We start from the raw sequence: 18,452 nt of genomic DNA, 5'->3' as shown, positions 1-18,452 counted from the left end.
ATTTATTATTACATAAGACCAAAAAATCATGCTAGTTCAATGCAAAGTGTTTGCCTAGTGTGTACAAGGCCCTGGGTTTAATTCCCAGTACTGGCAAATGGGAAGCAGGTAAGGAATTCTGGAAGAAACTACGACCACTATCTGGTAGCAGAGCATAACTGCTGATATGCGTCAACATGAGATGATGAAGCAGCCTGCTATTTTAATCAGGGTCCATCCAAGACCTGTAGGCCCTTCTCTTAACCTAGTGTGTTACCCTCAAGCCCCTGCCTACCAACATTCGTACAGGTGAACAGAGCAAAAGAGGGAAGGAGGGAATCACCTTCAATGTAGCCGAGTTCTGTTTCTATTCTAGAGTAGCACCTCTAACCTCAACTACTGGTGCCAGTGTTGCAAGTCCAAGGTCTCTTAGGAAGCCCTCAGCTTTCTTCAGGTCAGGACAGTAGCAGCATGCTCTGCATTAAGGAAAACCATCTGCTTCCCATGTTTTCAAATAGTTCCTGCTCCTGGCACACACAGAGACTCATTCCTCCCACAATCCAATGTTCCTACTTCCTAAACCTCCCTAGAACTCTGCAGCCTACATCAGCTTGTTTCTTACTGGCTCCCTTCCCACTTTAGCCCAGACTTTAAATTCTCCTGATCCAAGTTTTTATCATTAAAATTTCTCTAACAGGAAGGCTCCCTTAGGAGCTCCCTTTAAAGCAAGTAGGGCAGTAACAAGAATTTGACTGTATACAAAAATGGTTACTACAAACAATACTAAACTAAAACTAAAGGCATCTCCAGGCCAACTCTTCCTCAGCCTGCCCTCAAAATGTTTACAGTAAACCCCACACAACAGAGACAACTAGACTGCAAAGAGGAAATTAAAGCTATCAACCTCTAGTTGCAGAGAGAGAGAGAGAGAAGACCTTAGTTATAAATTCCCAAACTATACAGTCCTGTGAAGACCCTGCTAGGTCCCAGCTGGGACTCTGGAAGAAGAATGACTAGTGAGGGCCCTTCAAAGTTAAACTTCATTAGCTTATCCGAGAGAATCCCCCTCAGACACCTGCATTTGACGACCTAGTGTTCTTCTTCTATTTGCTTATTCCCTCTCCTTGTGTCACTGGGCCTGTTTATGCCTTTGCAGTTTGCTGTGGGATGTTCTGTATGGCAAATGTGTTGCTCTGATTGGTTGGTAAATAAAACACTGATTGGCCAGTAGCCAGGCAGGAAGTGTAGGCGGGACAAGGAGGAGAATAAAGCTGGGAAGTGGAAGGCTGAGTCAGAGAGACACCGCCAGCCGCCACAATGACAAACAGCATGTGAAGATGCCGGTAAGCCACGAGCCATGTGGCAAGGTACAGATTTATGGAAATGGATTAATTTAAGCTGTAAGAACAGTTAGCAAGAAGCCTGCCACGGCCATACAGTTTGTAACCAATATAAGTCTCTGTGTTTTCTTGGTCAGGTCTGAGCGGCTGTGGGACTGGCAGGTGAGAGAGATTTGTCCTGACTGTGGGCCAGGCAGGAAAACTCTGGCGACAGCAGTTGGTCATGCTTCAAAAAGGAAAGTGACAAGGTAGGAGTCATCACCTTAACCTCAGCCTTGTAGCATCAATTCCAATTAAGTTAATAATGTAACTATGTACGTTGCATTTAGTCTACTATACCATAACTGTAGCCACTTATACCTTTTTTAGAGAATAAGAAATATCCATAAATATAATAAAGTTTATTAATGTAAATAAATAAGTTTATTAGTCATCATTGTCCTTTAAAGTAACAGTAAATTGCTGGGTGGTGGTGGTGCACACCTTTAATCCCAGCACTCAGGAGGCAGAGGCAAGTGGTCACTGTGAGTTCAGGGCCAGCCTGGTCTACAGATCGAGTTCTAAGGTAGCCAAGACTGTTACACAGAGAAACCCTGTCTCAAAAAACCAAACAAACAAATAAGTAAGAGTAACAGCAATTGAGGATCTTTTTTAAACTGTGTGTGTGTGTGTGTGTGTGCGTGTGTGTGCGTGCGTGTGTGTGTCTGTAAGCACTCAGGTATGCATGCAGACATTATGTGTCTTCCTCTATCATACCTCACCAATTTTTTAATATAGGGTCTCTCACTAAATGTGGAGCTCACTAGTTCAGCCAGACCAGTTAGCCAGCAAGCACAGGGATTACCCTGTCTCTACCTTCCCAGTTTGAGGATTACAAGCAAGCAGACACATCTGGCTTTTGAATATGGGTCCTAAAAATAAATTCAGGTTCTCATGCTCGTGTGGGAAGCACTTTACCAACTAAGGTACCTACAGTCTAGCTATGTTGCCTAAGATAATTCCAAGCTCCTGGTTCAAATGATTGCCCTGCCTCAAGTCTCCTAAGTAGCTAGGATGACAGGTGCACACAACAAGCATGTCTGGCTAATTACAGACTTTTAATCTCCATTCTCTGTATGAGCTTGGGTGCAAAACAACTGTATTTGTAGAAGAGCTTAGATACTCACTTGCATAACATAACGTTAGTAATGTTATGAAATCAGGGAAGGAGGGGAGATTTTGAAAGGATGAGGAAGACAGAAGAGAATAGAATAGTAGATGCTAAATGGTAACTTACCAATTTCAGTAACCTAGTATAACAGTAAATATTATCTAAGTTTTATATTGGACACTTCTTGATACTACACTTGATCTTAGTCAAAAGGCCAAGAAGCTATTGGACCTTCTTGAAACAGAGAAAATTATATATGTGAACTAAAAGGTATTTTCAGCCTTGACTTTACAGGGAAAACCAGGCTTGAAGAAATAATGCCTGGTATAAATGAACTTCTCATGATTAACTAATACCTTTGACCTGAATTCCAAGCTTTTTGAGGGCCTCTTCAACAGACTGGCTTTCTCGTTTTCTCATAAAGCCATTATCAATGTGCACAGCAATAACTTGATCTTGGTTCAAAGCACGATTCAACAAAGCTGTACAAACAGTTGAATCTACACCACCACTAAGTAAAACCTGTAAATGAGGGGGAAAAAAAATCAAACAGGAAAAACAAACAAAAAATAAATACTACCACCTTGTATAATTACTTTAAAATGTTGTATATATTAAAGATATGTACAGTAACTGAAAAAAGACTCTTAGTGATGTAATACACACATTATATATGTATCTTGTCAGCTGACAAGGCTAAGCAATCCAGCTCTGGTTTCTAATATTTGTAACGTAAGTTTGTAGACCACCAGGTGATCAACTGCTTACCAATACTTTCGATGTGCCTACTCTCTCTTTGATCTCTCGAATGCATTCAATTTCTCGGTTCTGCACAGTAAAGGTCCCACTGCATCCAGCTACATCATACAGGAAATTCTTCAGTATTACTTTCCCATTTTCTGTAAGGCCAACTTCAGGGTGAAACTGTACACCATATAGCTTTTTAGATTCATTGGCTATACCTTCATGGAGAAACAGTCACAAAACAATTTTTGTTCAATATACAACTAATAGTCATGATCCATTCCTCAAAATCTCTCTTATGTTAAATGTAATATGCCTTATTCAACTTTCAATTACAGAGAAAGAAAATATATAAGTAAACCTACATTGCTATAATCTTTATAAAGTATGCAGTACAGGGCAGAAGCTAGTATTTCACTAGCTTCTCACTTCTCTATCATTACTTTGGTTTTCTGATCTATTTAATATAGAGAACAACTCAGTTTTGGTTGTCAGTCCTAATGGCTTCCACATATACTTGGCAACCCCCAATTCCCAACATTTAAAAAAAAAAATCTTCATACATTAAACTTTTCAGTATTTTCCATTATTTCTTTTTTGAGTTCCATTAACTACAAATGCAGGTTGAATAACCCTACTCAGAAATGTCTCGGTTCAGAAGCGTTTAAGGGGTCCTTGTGTAACAGTTTCCAAGATTACAACATTCCACCCCCTTCAGGGAAGCTCTGTAGGCAGTAAGGTAAACAACTCAAAACAGCTTTGGAAGTCCCTGAAATTGACCAGATTCTCTAGACCTGCCAGGGCAAGCAATGAAAGCAGTCCCTCCAAGATGGGAGAGGCTGAGCTGCAAATGGACTGAGACTAGACCAGCTGCCTGGAAGAAGCAGAAACCAGCCCAGCGGCCTGGCCAGCCATTTAGAACAATTTAGGAACCTACAAAAGGCACTGTCCAACCTACTGAGATGCCAACAATCTGTGTGCAGTGTGCTCCAGGTTCCCAGTTTTATGAGGCTTTGGTGATGCAGCTGTCTAAGTTATTTCTATTCTTATAAGTAACCTCTCACTCATATTTCTGTAACCTCAGTGAAACTCAATGGTTCACTAAACTGAACTTTGATGGTGTCCATACTTTGGTCTGTCATGAATTCCCTATTTGGGGCGAGTAGAAGTGTATGCTGTGTCTCCTTAGACAAAGTTTGGTCACACATAAATATTTTGGTATTAACTTTTTGTACGAGACCCAAGTACAAACATAAAATTCACTGATATATATCACAGACAAGTAGTCTAAAATCACACAGTATTTTAAGTGTACTTGCATTCTGACTACAACTTGCCATTTGGGGGCACTCAAAAAACTTGCAACTTGTGATTTCAAGTTAGTAATCAAATAGTTTTGGATTGTGGGCAATTTCAGATATTCAGATTAGGGATATTTACTATATGATTTCACCTACTTCACTACAGGGTTTAACAAATCATCTGCCAAGCAACAGGTGTTGGGCTAGGGGCTTTAAATGGGCATCACTATCCTTACTTTATGCTTCATGCAGCAAGAATTTGCCTCAACTCGGGGCTGGAGTGATGGCTCAGTGGTTAAGAGCACCAACTGCTCTACCACAGGACCCGGGTTCAATTCCCAGCACCCACATGGCAGCTAACAACTGTCTGTAACTCTAAGATCTGACACCCTCCCACAGACATACACGCATACACCAATGCACATAAAATAAAGAGAAATGAGTTGTTTAAAAAAAAAAAAAGAAGAATTCGCCTCAACTCTTTCTTAAGTAACCAACTCGTGCCTGGCAGAGCACTTTAGACTTTATTTGGCTTCCAGGGTAGCACTCTTGGTTGTGGGGTGTTTACCCACCAACCCCACAGCTCCCCAGAGTTTTCTTGAGTGTGAGCAGCATGAAATATTAGATAGAAGGATTTATATTGCGGAGAATATTGTGGAGATAAACAGATAGAAAATAAAGGATAGCCTCGAGAGGGCCTGGAACCTTTTCCAACGGGCCCCAACTGTCTCTGCCCCAGGGTATTTATAGAGATGCCAAGGGGTGGAGCAAAAGACCTCCTCCCCCAGCACAGCCAAGTGCAGACCACCTCAGACACCAGCACTCAGGCCTGTGGTCCTAATTATCCTTTATGCGGACAGGCTGGGTAAAGCCATGAGGAACCCGAAAACGGGCTCCCACACTTGGTATACTTTTATCTCATTGTTTGCTCCTTCTTACTCTTCACCGCTGGTCCCTCTTCTCCCAGCCTATCTCTACATATGGAAACTGCCAGTACTCGGCCCTTAAATGTCTTCTCCATAAACTCTTAAGTGATCTCACATTCTAATAATCCTAATATTCCATTCTTAGGCTCATCTACATACCTGAAGGCTAGATTTCTCCTCTGAAGTCAAGATGTATTAATTGCCTACTAAACACCTTCGTTTTGATGTTTAATAAATCATCTTGAGTTTCATGCGCAAACCCAAAGCCCTGAGTTCTTTCCCATTAGGCAAATAGAAATTCTACCCATCTGTTATTAGAGCAAAAAAAAAAAAAAAAAAAAAAAAAAAAAACCCAGCATTTAAAACTTGATTCTTTTACTACTTGCTACTCCATACTCAATCCTGCAGCAAGAATTCTAATTGGTCTTAATAATAAAAACTCAGAATCAGATATCAGGGTAAATGCTAAAAGATCAGAGAAGTAAAGGAGCAGTCAAAGTAACCTCTTACCTCTCTGAATCCTCCTACCAAAAAGGGCAGAGCTCCTGTCTCTGCCCACCTTATATTCCTCTCTCTACCCAGCCATATCACTTCCTGTCTCCTGTCTATACAGACCTCCAGACCTCTATGGTTAACTAATGCCTATCCACCCTCTGATCTTCAGATAAGCTTTATTTGTTAGAGCACAAACAAAATATCACTATACAACCCAGTAACAAACCTTTGGTCTGTCCATTCAGAGCATTACCACAATCCAAAGATGTGACTAGTCCACTTCTACCAGCCTGCTCTAAACTTCACTTTTTCTCCTCTGATCACCAGAATACACAGCCTTCCTGCTTGTACTCTGACCTAGTTTATTTTTTTCTCATGGTAATATAATCCTGAAATTAGATCATGCCTATCCTTTACTCAGAACACCACCTACCTAGGAATAAAGCCAAAAAGCCTTACAGTCACTCAAAGACCCCACTACCTCATGCTCATGTCAGACTTACTCTTGCTCAGATCATGTGTATTCTACTTGATTTCTCACTACAGCCCCAGCTCAGTACCTCTGTCTGCCCTCACCTCTTCCTTCAATATCTAGGTAAAACAGTAGCATCACTAATCACACTAAGGCTCACTACTGCTTGCTTTTTCAATGTAAATAACCTCTGACATCTAATATATTCTTTGAAGGAGACACACACACACACACACAGTGACAGCTTCCTCCTAAACCACACCCACTTTCACCTGCACGGTCCTTTGCTGCTGTCCTGCCTGAGTCAGAAAGCAGTCACTTGAACCTCTCTTTCTCACTATTCTCGCCTTCTTGGGCTCACACACAGACACATACATTCATATGAATAAACTGTTTTTAATTTAAGTATTTTAAAGCATTATGTGGATTAGGAATAATTCCCTTGGTTAATAATGGATCCACATTGACAACAGCTATGAAAAAATAAGAGTCCACAAGCTGGCTCATGTGGGTAAAAGCACTTGATGCCAAACCCAGCAAACTAAGTTCAATCAGTGGGATCCAAACAGGGGGACGAAAAAACCCTTAAGTGGTCCTCTGACCCTTAGACACAATAAATGTAAAAAAAATAAATGAATAAACATTTTAAATGAAGACTTATTTAAAAGTATCTCATACAGAATCATGACTACGCTAAAAATTTAGTGAAATGTGCAAAATTTAGAACTTTTACCTGCCACGATGTTCCCAGAACGTGCTACAACCTTGAATCCATCAGCTACTTTGTCTACACTGTCTCCATGTGTAAGTAAAACAATTTCTTCCTTCTGAAGGCCCCTAAACATATAAAAAGAAAGATTTTTAAATTTACACACAAATATCTCAATGAGAACCATGATGAATATGTCATTGTCCTGGCGAGTTTTATGTCAACGTGACAGTGACACAGGGTAGAGTCACCAGAGTGAGGGAACCCCCATTGAGAAAAAGTGACAGTGACACAGGGTAGTCACCAGAGTGAGGGAACCCCCATTGAGAAAAAGTGACAGTGACACAGGGTAGAGTCACCAGAGTGAGGGAACCCCCATTGAGAAAATGTCTCCAGAAGGCTGGAAGCAAGCCTACAGGGCATTTTCTTAATTAGTGACTAATGGGGAAGTTAATCCATAATGCAGCCCGTTATGGATGGTGCTACCCCTGGGCTGGTTGTCCTGGGTTCTGTAAGAAAGCAGGCTGCACAACACAGAGGGAGCAAGCCAGTAAGCAGCATTCCTTCATGGCTTCTACATCAACTCCTGCCTCTAAGTCCCTCTAAGTCCCTGATCTGCTTGAGCTCCTGTTCTGACTTCCTTTAATCACAGTGATGTGGGAGCCTAAGCTGAATAAACTCTTCGCTCCAAGTTTCTTTGCTCACTGTGTTTCATCACAGCAATAGTAACCCCTAAGACAGTCATTTTGTTTAGAAATATGTTTGCTATAATGGTAGATTAAGAAAATTTAGGGGGTAAAAGTTATGTAGCAATGTTGTATGATATTTTGTTTGTGTTCTGACAAATAAAGCTTGCCTGGAGATCAGGGGGTGGAGCTAGCCACTAGTTAACCATAGAGGCCAGGCAGTGGCGACACACACCTTTAATCCCAGCACTTGGGAGGAAGCAGGAAGATCAGGAGTTCAAGGCCACCCTGGGTTACATGAGATTGAACAAGTCTAAAAGAGAAACAGAGCTGGACAGTGGTGGTACACGCCTTTAATCCCAGGGAGGTGGAGACAGGATCTTGGCCCTCCATTCAGTCTGAGGATTCACAGAGGTGAGAAATTTCTAGTGGTTGCTGCTCTGCTTTTCTAATCTTTTAGCTTTCACCCTCGATATCTGACTCCAGGTTTTTCATGCTTCATAGCAATGCAACACTGTTAGAATTTATATGTATTCTATTATATATAAAGCCAATAAAGGATATTAAGTAACAAAAAGGGGCAACTAATAAAAATTAAGAACTAGGGGCTGTACAGAAAGCTCACTGTATTGAAACAATCATGAGGATACAAGTTCAAATCCCCAGTATCCACATAAAAAGCCAGTTGCAGCCACATGTGGACACAGAACCCCAATCCTGTGAGTTAATGAAACAGGAAAAGTCACAGCTATCTCCTGGCTGCCAGACTAGCACCAGGTTCAGTCAGAGAACTTGGATCAAAGAGAATGAGGCAAAGAGTAAAAGAGTAGAGTGCCCAACATCCTTCTGTGGCTTCTATATATATGCACGCATGTGGGTACACCCACCCACACAAACACCATATACAGCACACACACACACCTAACAAATAATATTTAAACTTGAAAACTAAAGCTAATATATATGAACCTGATACTCTTAATTATACTAAAACAAAAAAATTACAGAGGTAATAAAACTGATTTCAACATTTCATTTCTAAGATTTTATCTTCAGAACAGATACTTCAATAATGACTTAACAATTCAGTCATATCAATAATGATACTGATACTGTTATTCTGCAACTATATGTACAGTATAAACATATGTAAAATACAGGTTATTATGTAACCAGTAAACAAGATTTTCAGATTAAGAGTAAGAGATATGGGGCTGGAATGATAGCTCTGTGGTTTAGAGTACTTACTTCTCTTCCAGAGGACCCACAGTCAGTTCCCATTACCCACATCAGATGGCTCACAGCTACTTATAGCTCTAGCTTCAAGAGACCCACCTGCTTCTGGTCTCAACAGATATACACGTTCATGGAATACATTCAAACACACACACACACACACACACACACACACACACACACACACACACCAATCAATCAATCAAGCTTAAGAGTAAGAAGCATTAACTATGTTGGAGAGGATGTGGTGTAAGGGGAACACTCCTCCACTGTTGGTGGGAATGCAAACTTATACAGCCACTTTGGAAATCAGTATGGCGGTTTCTCAGAAAATTGGGAATCAATCCACCTCAAGAACCAGCAATACCACTCTGGGGCATACACCCAAAGGAGGCTCAATCATACTACAAGGACACTTGCTCAACTATGTTCAGAGCAGCATTATTCACAATAAATAGCCAGAATCTGGAAACAACCAAGATGCCCCTCAACCAAAGAATGGATAAAGAAAATGTGGCACATTTACACCATGGAGTCTTACTCGGCGGTAAAAAACAATAACATCATGAAATTTGCAGGCAAATAGATGGAAATAGAAAAAAAAAATCATCCTGAGTGAGGTAACCCAGACCCAGAAAGACAAACATGGTATGTACTCACTCATAAGTGCATATTAGACACAAAGCAAAGGATAACTATGCTACAATCCACAGACCCAGAGAAGTTAGGTAACAAGGAGGAGCCTAAGAGGGACACACATGGATTGCCCTGGGAAGGGGAAATAGATGAGATCTCCTAGGTAAACTTGGGGGAGGAGGTGTAGAGGGGAGAGGATGGAGGATGGGAACATGAGAGATCGGGATGGTCAAGTTGTGGGATGGATGGAGAGGGAGAGCAACTAAAAAGACATCTTGATAGAGGGGGCCATTATGGGGTTAGGGAGAAACCTGGTGCCAGGGAAACTCCCAGGAAATCTACAAGGATGACCCCAGCTAAGACTCCTAACAATAGTGGAGAGGGTGCCTGAACTGGCCTTCCCCTGTAATCGATTGGTAACTACCCTAATTGTCATCAGAGAGCCTTCATCCAGTAACAGATGGAAGCAGATGCAGAGATCCACAGCCCAAGCACTGGGCCAAGCTCCAGGAGTCCAGTTAAAGGAGGGAGGAAGGGGTTGGTCAAGATAATGATAAGGGAACCCACAGAGACAGCTGACCTGAGCTAGTGGGAGTTCATGGACTCTGGACCTATAGCTAGGGAGCCTACATGGGACTGACTTAGGCCTTCTGCATGTGGGTGACAGCTGTGTAGCTTGGTCTGTTTGTGGGGCCTCTAGTAATGGGATCAGGACCTGTCCCTGGTGTATGAGCTGGTTTTTTGGAATCTATTCCCCATGCTGGGAAGCCTTGCCTAGCCTTGATGCAGCGGGAGGAGCTTTGTCCTGCCTTAACTTGATATGTGATGCTTTGTTGACTCCCATGGGAGGCCTTATCCTTTCTGAATGGAGGAGTGGATGGGGTGTTAGATGGGAGGTTGGGGGAGGGAACAGGAAGTGAGGAGGGAAGGGAAGCTGTGGTTGGTATGTAAAATAAATGAAAAATTTAATAAAAAATCCTATAATCTCTTATATTAATTAGAAATAATTATATACAGTGATTGTATCTTTCTAAAATATATTCATATTGCCTGACTGTTAACAAAAACACCTAGAAATAAGCACAATCCAGCAGACAAGGTGGAGCTCTAGTGCAAAAATAAAAACAATGGTGTTTAGTTATGAAGAGGAAATGGTTGACCCCTGTAACCCACATGGTGGAAGTAGAGAACCAACTCCCAGTTATCCTCTGACCTCCACACATGCCCCATGGCATGTGCACCCACGCGTGCGTGCACGTGCACACACACACACACAAATAGAATAACAAAAAAATGTATATGTGTTTATTAATAAAATATATGGGATTGGCAAGATAGGTGAGCTGGTAAAGGCATCTGCCAACAAGCCCAAGGAAGGCAAAAACCAACTCCCACAAGCTGTTCTCTGACATTCTCTGACACACACATGCCATGGCATACCCGTATGAGTGGACACAAAATTAAATAAATGTAATTAAAAAATAATACCTGAATATTGAGCACGTATTATCCATAGTAATATTGAAAACTCCATCTTCTCTAACACTTTTTTTATGCACTGTGCCTCCAAAAACCTTATTCATCATCTGTTGAAGAAAGAGTGAATATGTTAATGAGTCAAAAAGAAAAGTTTTTATGATAAAAAATTTATATCCTTTGCTTTCAAAATTTTTTGCTTGTACCATGAATGTATCAAAGTAAATAAGTATTTAATAAATGTAGGTAACTATAATTATTATATATAAAATTATTAAGAGACATGAATTTATAACAAAATTTGGCAAGGAATTTGACCTGAGGTTAATTTCTATTGAACATTGACAGACTTTCCATTTGGTATACTTTAATTCACATTAAAAAGAGAAATTTTGCCGGGCGGTAGTGGCACACGCCTTTAATCCCAGCACTCGGGAGGCAGAGCCAGGCGGATCTCTGTGAGTTCGAGGCCAGTCTGGGCTACCAAGTGAGTTCCAGGAAAAAGGCGCAAAGCTACACAGAGAAACCCTGTCTCGAAAAAAATCCCCCCCCCCCCCAAAAAAAAAAGAGAAATTTCAGCCAGGTGTAATAGCACATCTTTAATCCCAGAACTCTGGAGGCAGAGGTAGGTGAAGCTCAGTAGGTTCAAACCATGCTTGGTCTACATAGTTGAGCTCCAAGACAGCCATATAGCTATATAGTGAGACCCCCATCTCCAAAAAGAAAAAAGAGAAATTTCCCTCAAGTCAGAATTTAATTTGAAAGCACTTGCAAAGGTACTCAGAGATTTAAAAAGCCAGAACAGGTAAGAACTGCAGCAGCAACACAGGAGTTCTAGAAAAATGTCTGACAGCCATGAAGGAAAAATATATAATCCATTTTGATAAAACAAGTCTGAATGGTTGAATTAGAGAGTGACAGACAAGAGGCAAAACTAGACATTAGATAAGGGCAATGCAATGAAAGTCTTGTGTTGAATATAAAGGGCATTTGGGCATGGTGGAGCACACCTTTAAAACAGCACTCTAGAGGCAGAGGAAGGTGGATCTCTGAGTTTGAGGCCAGCCTGGTCTACAAAACAAGTTCCAGGATTGCCAGGGCCGTTATCCAGAGAAAACATGGGGGGGGGGAGAGATATAATTATAATAATAATATAAAGGACAAATATGTGTAAACCACAAAAATGGTCAGCTGCTATGGTATGTATACTTGGCAGAGCCATATCTGAATAGAATGGCAGAAGTCATAAAGCCAGCACAGCTGCTTGACAAAGATCCAGCAAAGCCGAGCCACATGATGGCTGCCATGCCACCTTTGGTTTTCATCTCCACCCGTTGCATACTTCAGAGACTTTTAATATTTCTACAATTTGAGGATATTGGATTGATGGAAAATTCCTTATGAATCATGTGTGCCATCTCCCAGAAATGTTACTTCTAAGCTTCCCCAGAAAAGTCCTGAACATACTATCGCCCCCATCCCACCCCACCCCCACCCCCGTTTCAGGGAGATATCCTTATCTACTTGAGGGTCTTCCTTATGCCTTGGAGGTTGTGGCACATAAAGAAGCCAGGTCTCTTCATTAGGCTATGAGACATTCTTGAAACTTCTGTCCCTGCACTTACACAGGAACAAGATATTCAACACAATGTAAATTCAAAAAGGTCAACAAGATTCAGTGGGCTAGAGGAGTTGGCCACAGTTCAGATTATAAGCTTCTTCCCACTGTGCACTCAGACAATTATGTGGCATACAACTCTGCCCTGATGAACAAAGTATGGAGTGGAAAGATGATGAAACAATGAGGTGTCAGGACTTCCCTCTCCTAGAAAAGTTAGCTTATATAGAGCCACTATAATGTCATATGACCAAGAAACAAGAGAATGACAGGATGAGACATACAGACAAATTCTATAAAGATATAAATGTGAACATTGTATTATGTCAGAATTTGAATAATAACTACAGCAGCTTTAGCCTGAGGAATTTTTCTGGGCGCTCTGAACACTAAGAGTTAATATTAATAATACACTGCTGGGGGGGGGGGGGGGTTTGCTTGAAGATTTTGTTTTGGTCTAGGTCTAGTATCCTTGAAGCAACCAAAGCAACCAGCCTGAGCACAGGCTGTCATATGCCTCTAGATTCTCAAAAATTGATTTATGGGGTTAATGAGTAAAAATGATAACTTTTTTTTTTTTTTTTTTTTTGGTTTTTCGAGACAGGGTTTCTCTGTGTAGCTTTGTGCCTTTTCCTGGAACTCACTTGGTAGCCCAGGCTGGCCTCGAACTCACAGAGATTCGCCTGGCTCTGCCTCCCAAGTGCTGGGATTAAAGGCGTGCGCCACCACCGCCCGGCGATAACTCTGTTTTTTAATGATGTCAAAACTTGAAAAAAAAATAATTGAAATGATAACTCTGTTCTGTCATAGTTTATTAATGATGACTAAAAGATGAACAAAAGGAAGTGAAGCACATGTCCAAAAACAAAAATGATATGATCTATGTTTTAGAACATCATGGATGTATCCCTGCTTACTAAATTCTGTATAAATAAAGAAACACTCTGGCTGCTAGGCAGGCAGGCTGCAAGATTCTCCAGACCACCATGGCCTGGCTCATTTCCTTCCCCCACTGTGGGGCGTTTACCCAACCACCCCCACAGTTCCCCAGAGTTTTCTTGAGTGCGAGCAGCAGGAAATATTAGATAGAAGGATTAATTGCGGAGAATATCGCAGAGATAAACAGATAGAAAATAAAGGATAGCCTCGAGAGGGCCTGGAACCTATTCCAACGGGCCCCGACTGTCTCTGCCCCAGGGTTTTTATAGAGACGCCAAGGGGTGGAGCGAAAGACCTCCTCCCCCAGCACAGCCAAGTGCAGACCATCTCAGACACCTGCACTCAGGCCCGTGGTCTAATCATCCTCTATGCGGACCTGCTGGGTAAAGCCACGAGGAACCCGAGAACGGGCTCCCACACCCCACCAACTCCTTATACCCTCTGCAGGACCCATCCACTGCCATGGATTACTCCCGGCATATACTCAATCTGTTTTAACTTCTCCTTCAATCAAAGAATAATTTTTACCCTTTCAGTAGCTAGAAAATAGTATATAAAGAATAATTAGGGCAGACAAATCAAGAGTTCAAGGGTCTCCTGGCCACAAAGCAAAGGCTTTGAGGCCAAAATGAGCTACATGAAACCCTGATTTTATAATATTTATCTTGTGTCTTTCCTGTAAAAATGTCTTGTTTCTTTTCCTTCATTACATTCTAAAGGCAAAGGACAGGCAAAACGGAAAACATAAGAAGACAATTTATAGCCGGGCATGGTGGTCCATGCCTTTAATCCCAGCACTCGGGAGGTAGAGGAAAGCAGGTATCTATGAGTTCAGGACCAGCCTGGTCTACAAAGTGAGTTCCAGGACAGCCAGAATTTATAATAAATTGAACATGTTAATCCATGGTCATATATTAATTGGGCTTTTTAAACCTCTTGGTGTTCTGCCTGCATGTACATATGTGTACCACATGCATCCCTGTGTCCTGGGAGGTCAGAAGAGAGAATGGCTCTCCTGGAACTACAGTTACAGATGGTTGTTAACTATCCTGTGGGTGCCGGAAATCAAACCCAGGTGTTTTGCTCTAACCACTTATCAGCCCAGCCTCTTGGCTATTCTTGGCATAGAAAAAAAAACCTTAAGGACTTGTTAGTTTAAAAGAAATTTTTTTTAGTTTAAAAGCAAATGAGAATATTAACGAAAGCCTCTAAATGTCAGTCTTAAAGACTTCCTCCCAGAGTCCAGAAAAGGCTCTACAACCAGCAGAGAAAAACCCTATCTGAGGGTTGAGGAATGCATCTGTTTATACCCTATCTCGTTGCATGTCTTTTTATTCTCCTGCTTCTCTAAATCCACATCTTCTTTTCAGCTCTCATTCTTAGCTCCTCTCTTGCCTGACTCCTACAATTTCTAAAAGGAGATTCCTTGCAATCCTGAGAAAAGTATCAAAACCCTAACACAATCCTTGATTAGACATAAGGAGCAGAGCCATTACCTTGGTAACGCAAGGTTCCAAGGTCTCGGGACCAGAGGGACAAACACTGAGACATTGCTTTTTATCAGCAGACTTAGCAAAGAATTGGCAGGCTTTTCTTAAGGTGTTTTGTGTTAGTAACCTTGGTAAGACATCTACAATTCTGACCTTGTGCATAACTGTCAAGTTTTAAACTTAGGATCTATTTACAAAAGCCTTTAGTCTAGTTTGAACTTGCTCTGAAGTAAAACTGAGTTAAAATGTGTGCAGTTTGTGTCAGACTGAGGCAAGATTGTTATTTTTGTTAGTCTGAGTAAAAGGAACTGTAGTGGCATTCCTGCTGAGCTCCTGGCTTGGCTCCAGAGAGCATCACCTAGACCTAACCCTTCCTTTGTTTAGCCCCATCTTTTGTTTCTCTTACCTTTTGTTTCTCCTATCACCCTATGTGAATCTTGTCTGAGAGTCAAGGATCAGAGAGTCCTCCAAGGATCAAAGGCCTATGCAAAACTTGGTCCAGGAAACCTGAAAAACCATGGTACCTGATAAATTTGCACCTGGCGTTTGGTCTCTGGGAGCTCCTTTTGGGTTGCTTTAAAGGTACAGAGATTAACTTTCTAAACCGTAAAATGGAGTAAATAAATATGCCCTAGGCAAAGGGTTAGTGCTTCAGTCCTTCGAGGCTGGACCCCCCTGCAGCCATGATAGGCTAAATTCATTCTTAAGATGCCTCTGTGTCTTCATTCCACGGATCCGCATGAACCCACACACTCGTGTAGCGACCACACAGCTACAAGGAACAAAGCAGGCTTTAAGTGTCTACAGTCTCGTGGGCCAATAGATCTGGCTATGAAGCATCTCCTAGTATATTTTCTATATATCAAAATTATACAGCTAAATGAAAAGTCATCTTCCTGACCATAAGACTGAGATGTAATCATGAGATTACATATACACATTACATGAAGATGTAAGGTAAAGGGGAGATATCATAGAGTAATTGCACAAGAAATCTACAAGAAACAGCTAATTCATTCAAAAGGCAATAATTCCAAAACATCTTGTCTTGGCTTAATCCTCCATTAGAACCCTTGGTTCTGGTGCAGTGACCTCTACAAATGACAGCTGAGTCCCTACTGCATAATGTTGCGGCTCTCACCAGGAGATGATGGCTATTCTTGGTTGTCAACTTTACTACAACTAGAATTAACTAAAAACCAAGTAGCTGGGCACACCTGTGAAGAATTTTTAGTTAACTGAATCATCTGACATAGGAACACCCACCTTAAATCCCGATCAATTGATGTTAAAGAACTCCCCCACACATGCGCACAGAAAATCTGGGTGACCTTCTCCTGTCACCCAATATAAAGGACAAGCAAGAAACTTCTGCCTCTGCCTGCTCACCTCTACTATTGATTCACTGGCGTTAGAGCCTACTCCTTTGGGATTCTGATGTATACTGAAGTCCAGCTGAGACATCCAGCCTCATGGACTGAACAACCACTGAATTCTCAGACTTTCCATTGGGAGACAGCCATTGTTGGATTAGCTGGACCATAGCCTATAAGCCACTCTAGTAAATTCTCTCTCGATATATGTGTGTGTGTGTGTGTTCTCTCTATGTATATATATTCTGTTCCTCTAGAGAACCCTGACTAATATGGGGGAAGGAAGGATGAGAGGATTCTTTTTTTGTTTTTGTTTTTTTTCGAGACAGGGTTCTCTATGTAGTTTTGGTGCCTGTCCTGGATCTCACTCTGTAGACCAGGCTGGCCTCAAACGCAGAGATCTGCCTGGCTCTGCCTCCCGAGTGCTGGAATTAAAGGCGTGCACCACCGCCGCCGCCCAGCCTGAGGGGATTCTTTTTTTTTTCTTTTTTTTTAAAGATTTATTTATTTATTACGTATACAGTGTTCTGCCTGCATGTATCCCTGTAGGCCAGAAGAGGGCACCAGATCTCATTACAGATGGTGGTGAGCCACCATGTGGTTGCTGAGAATTGAACTCAGGACCTTTGGAAGAGCAGCCAGTGCTCTTAACCTCTGAGCCATCTCTCCAGCCCCGGGGATTCTTTTTTAAGTGAAAATGTTATAGTACTCAAGAGGCTTCAGTAAGATTACTCATTTGTGAGTAGTTTGGACTATGTAGCAAAAAGTTCTGTACATAAACAAGATGAAAGAGAGGGAAGGAAGATAGAGAGGGAGAAAGGGAGAGGGAAGGGAAAGAAGAGGGGGCTCATAAATGTACTAATATGCAACTAATAGTAATACATTATTCAGGGATGCTTTCTAGCTTTTATTTCCAAACGATCAAGTAAGACAGTGTTTAAATGCTATAATGTGACAATCTTTTGGCTTACAACCATAGGGAGAACTTTTGAAATTTTATCTGGTTTATGTTTCTATTCCCTTAGATCTTGTTTAGTAAAACTGTGAGACCCTATCTCAGATGATAGATAGACAGACAGGCAGGCAGGCAGATAGATGGATGGTGGATAGATGGATGGTGGTTTCTTTTTTTTTTTTTTTTTTTTTTTTTGGTTTTTTTCGAGACAGGGTTTCTCTGTGTAGCTTTGCGCCTTTCCTGGAACTCGCTTTGGAGACCAGGCTGGCCTCGAACTCACAGAGATCCGCCTGGCTCTGCCTCCCGAGTGCTGGGATTAAAGGCGTGCGCCACCACCGCCCGGCGGATGGTGGTTTCTTAAGTAATTTAGTTACTTACAAACAGGTTTCCTTATAAGGTCGACTCCACCATAGTATAGCAAACAATACACAGTATTAATATGCCCAATTATCTTAAAGAGACAAAGAATGTTTAAATCATAAGAATAAAACATTTAGTAAACTCTCAAACTCAAAATGCAGCTGTACCTGCATGCCATAGCAAATTCCAAGAACAGGCTTGCCAATGGTAAATATTGCTGGATCAAACCAGGGAGCATCCTCTGCATACACAGAATTAGGTCCTCCAGATATGATAATAGCCCTGTGGATTGAAAAAGGAGTCAGTACAGAATGCAAATCTTTAATTAATATCTTCAACATCTGTTCCTTTTGCCCCCTATGCCCAGTTCTTAAAGGTTAACCCAATGCTGTCATCTAATTTAGCTAAGTTACAATTTGCAACAAAACATTTGTATATTAACTTAGGAATGGAATTAGTAATGGAAAGGTGCAAACCGAGGCCACATTCCTCACCTGGCCAGTGACACATCTTATCTGGCCTTCAGTGTTCACTCTAAAAACTTAATGGGACTATCACAAAAAATTC

At 41.4% G+C, this 18,452-nt stretch overlaps 1 protein-coding gene across 1 annotated transcript in view; it reads right to left on the bottom strand.

Moving 5' to 3' along the window:
- Nucleotides 1–18,452, bottom strand: part of Gmps (guanine monophosphate synthase) — a 67,203-nt gene that overhangs the window by 27,971 nt on the left and 20,780 nt on the right. The window contains exons 3-7 of the mRNA XM_052730209.1: nucleotides 18,053–18,167; nucleotides 11,163–11,260; nucleotides 7,141–7,244; nucleotides 3,238–3,431; nucleotides 2,826–2,991 (exon numbers count right to left, since the gene is read on the bottom strand). Of these exons, the coding sequence (XP_052586169.1) occupies nucleotides 2,826–2,991; nucleotides 3,238–3,431; nucleotides 7,141–7,244; nucleotides 11,163–11,260; nucleotides 18,053–18,167 (677 nt within the window). The remainder of the gene's footprint in view (nucleotides 1–2,825; nucleotides 2,992–3,237; nucleotides 3,432–7,140; nucleotides 7,245–11,162; nucleotides 11,261–18,052; nucleotides 18,168–18,452) is intronic.

The sequence above is a fragment of the Peromyscus californicus genome, unplaced genomic scaffold, assembly GCF_007827085.1.
Source record: "Peromyscus californicus insignis strain IS unplaced genomic scaffold, ASM782708v3 Scaffold_9__1_contigs__length_137607984, whole genome shotgun sequence".
Taxonomy (NCBI): domain Eukaryota; kingdom Metazoa; phylum Chordata; class Mammalia; order Rodentia; family Cricetidae; genus Peromyscus; species Peromyscus californicus.
The sequence above is the reverse complement of the archived record's forward strand: the minus strand, read 5'-3'. Positions and strand labels throughout refer to the sequence as shown.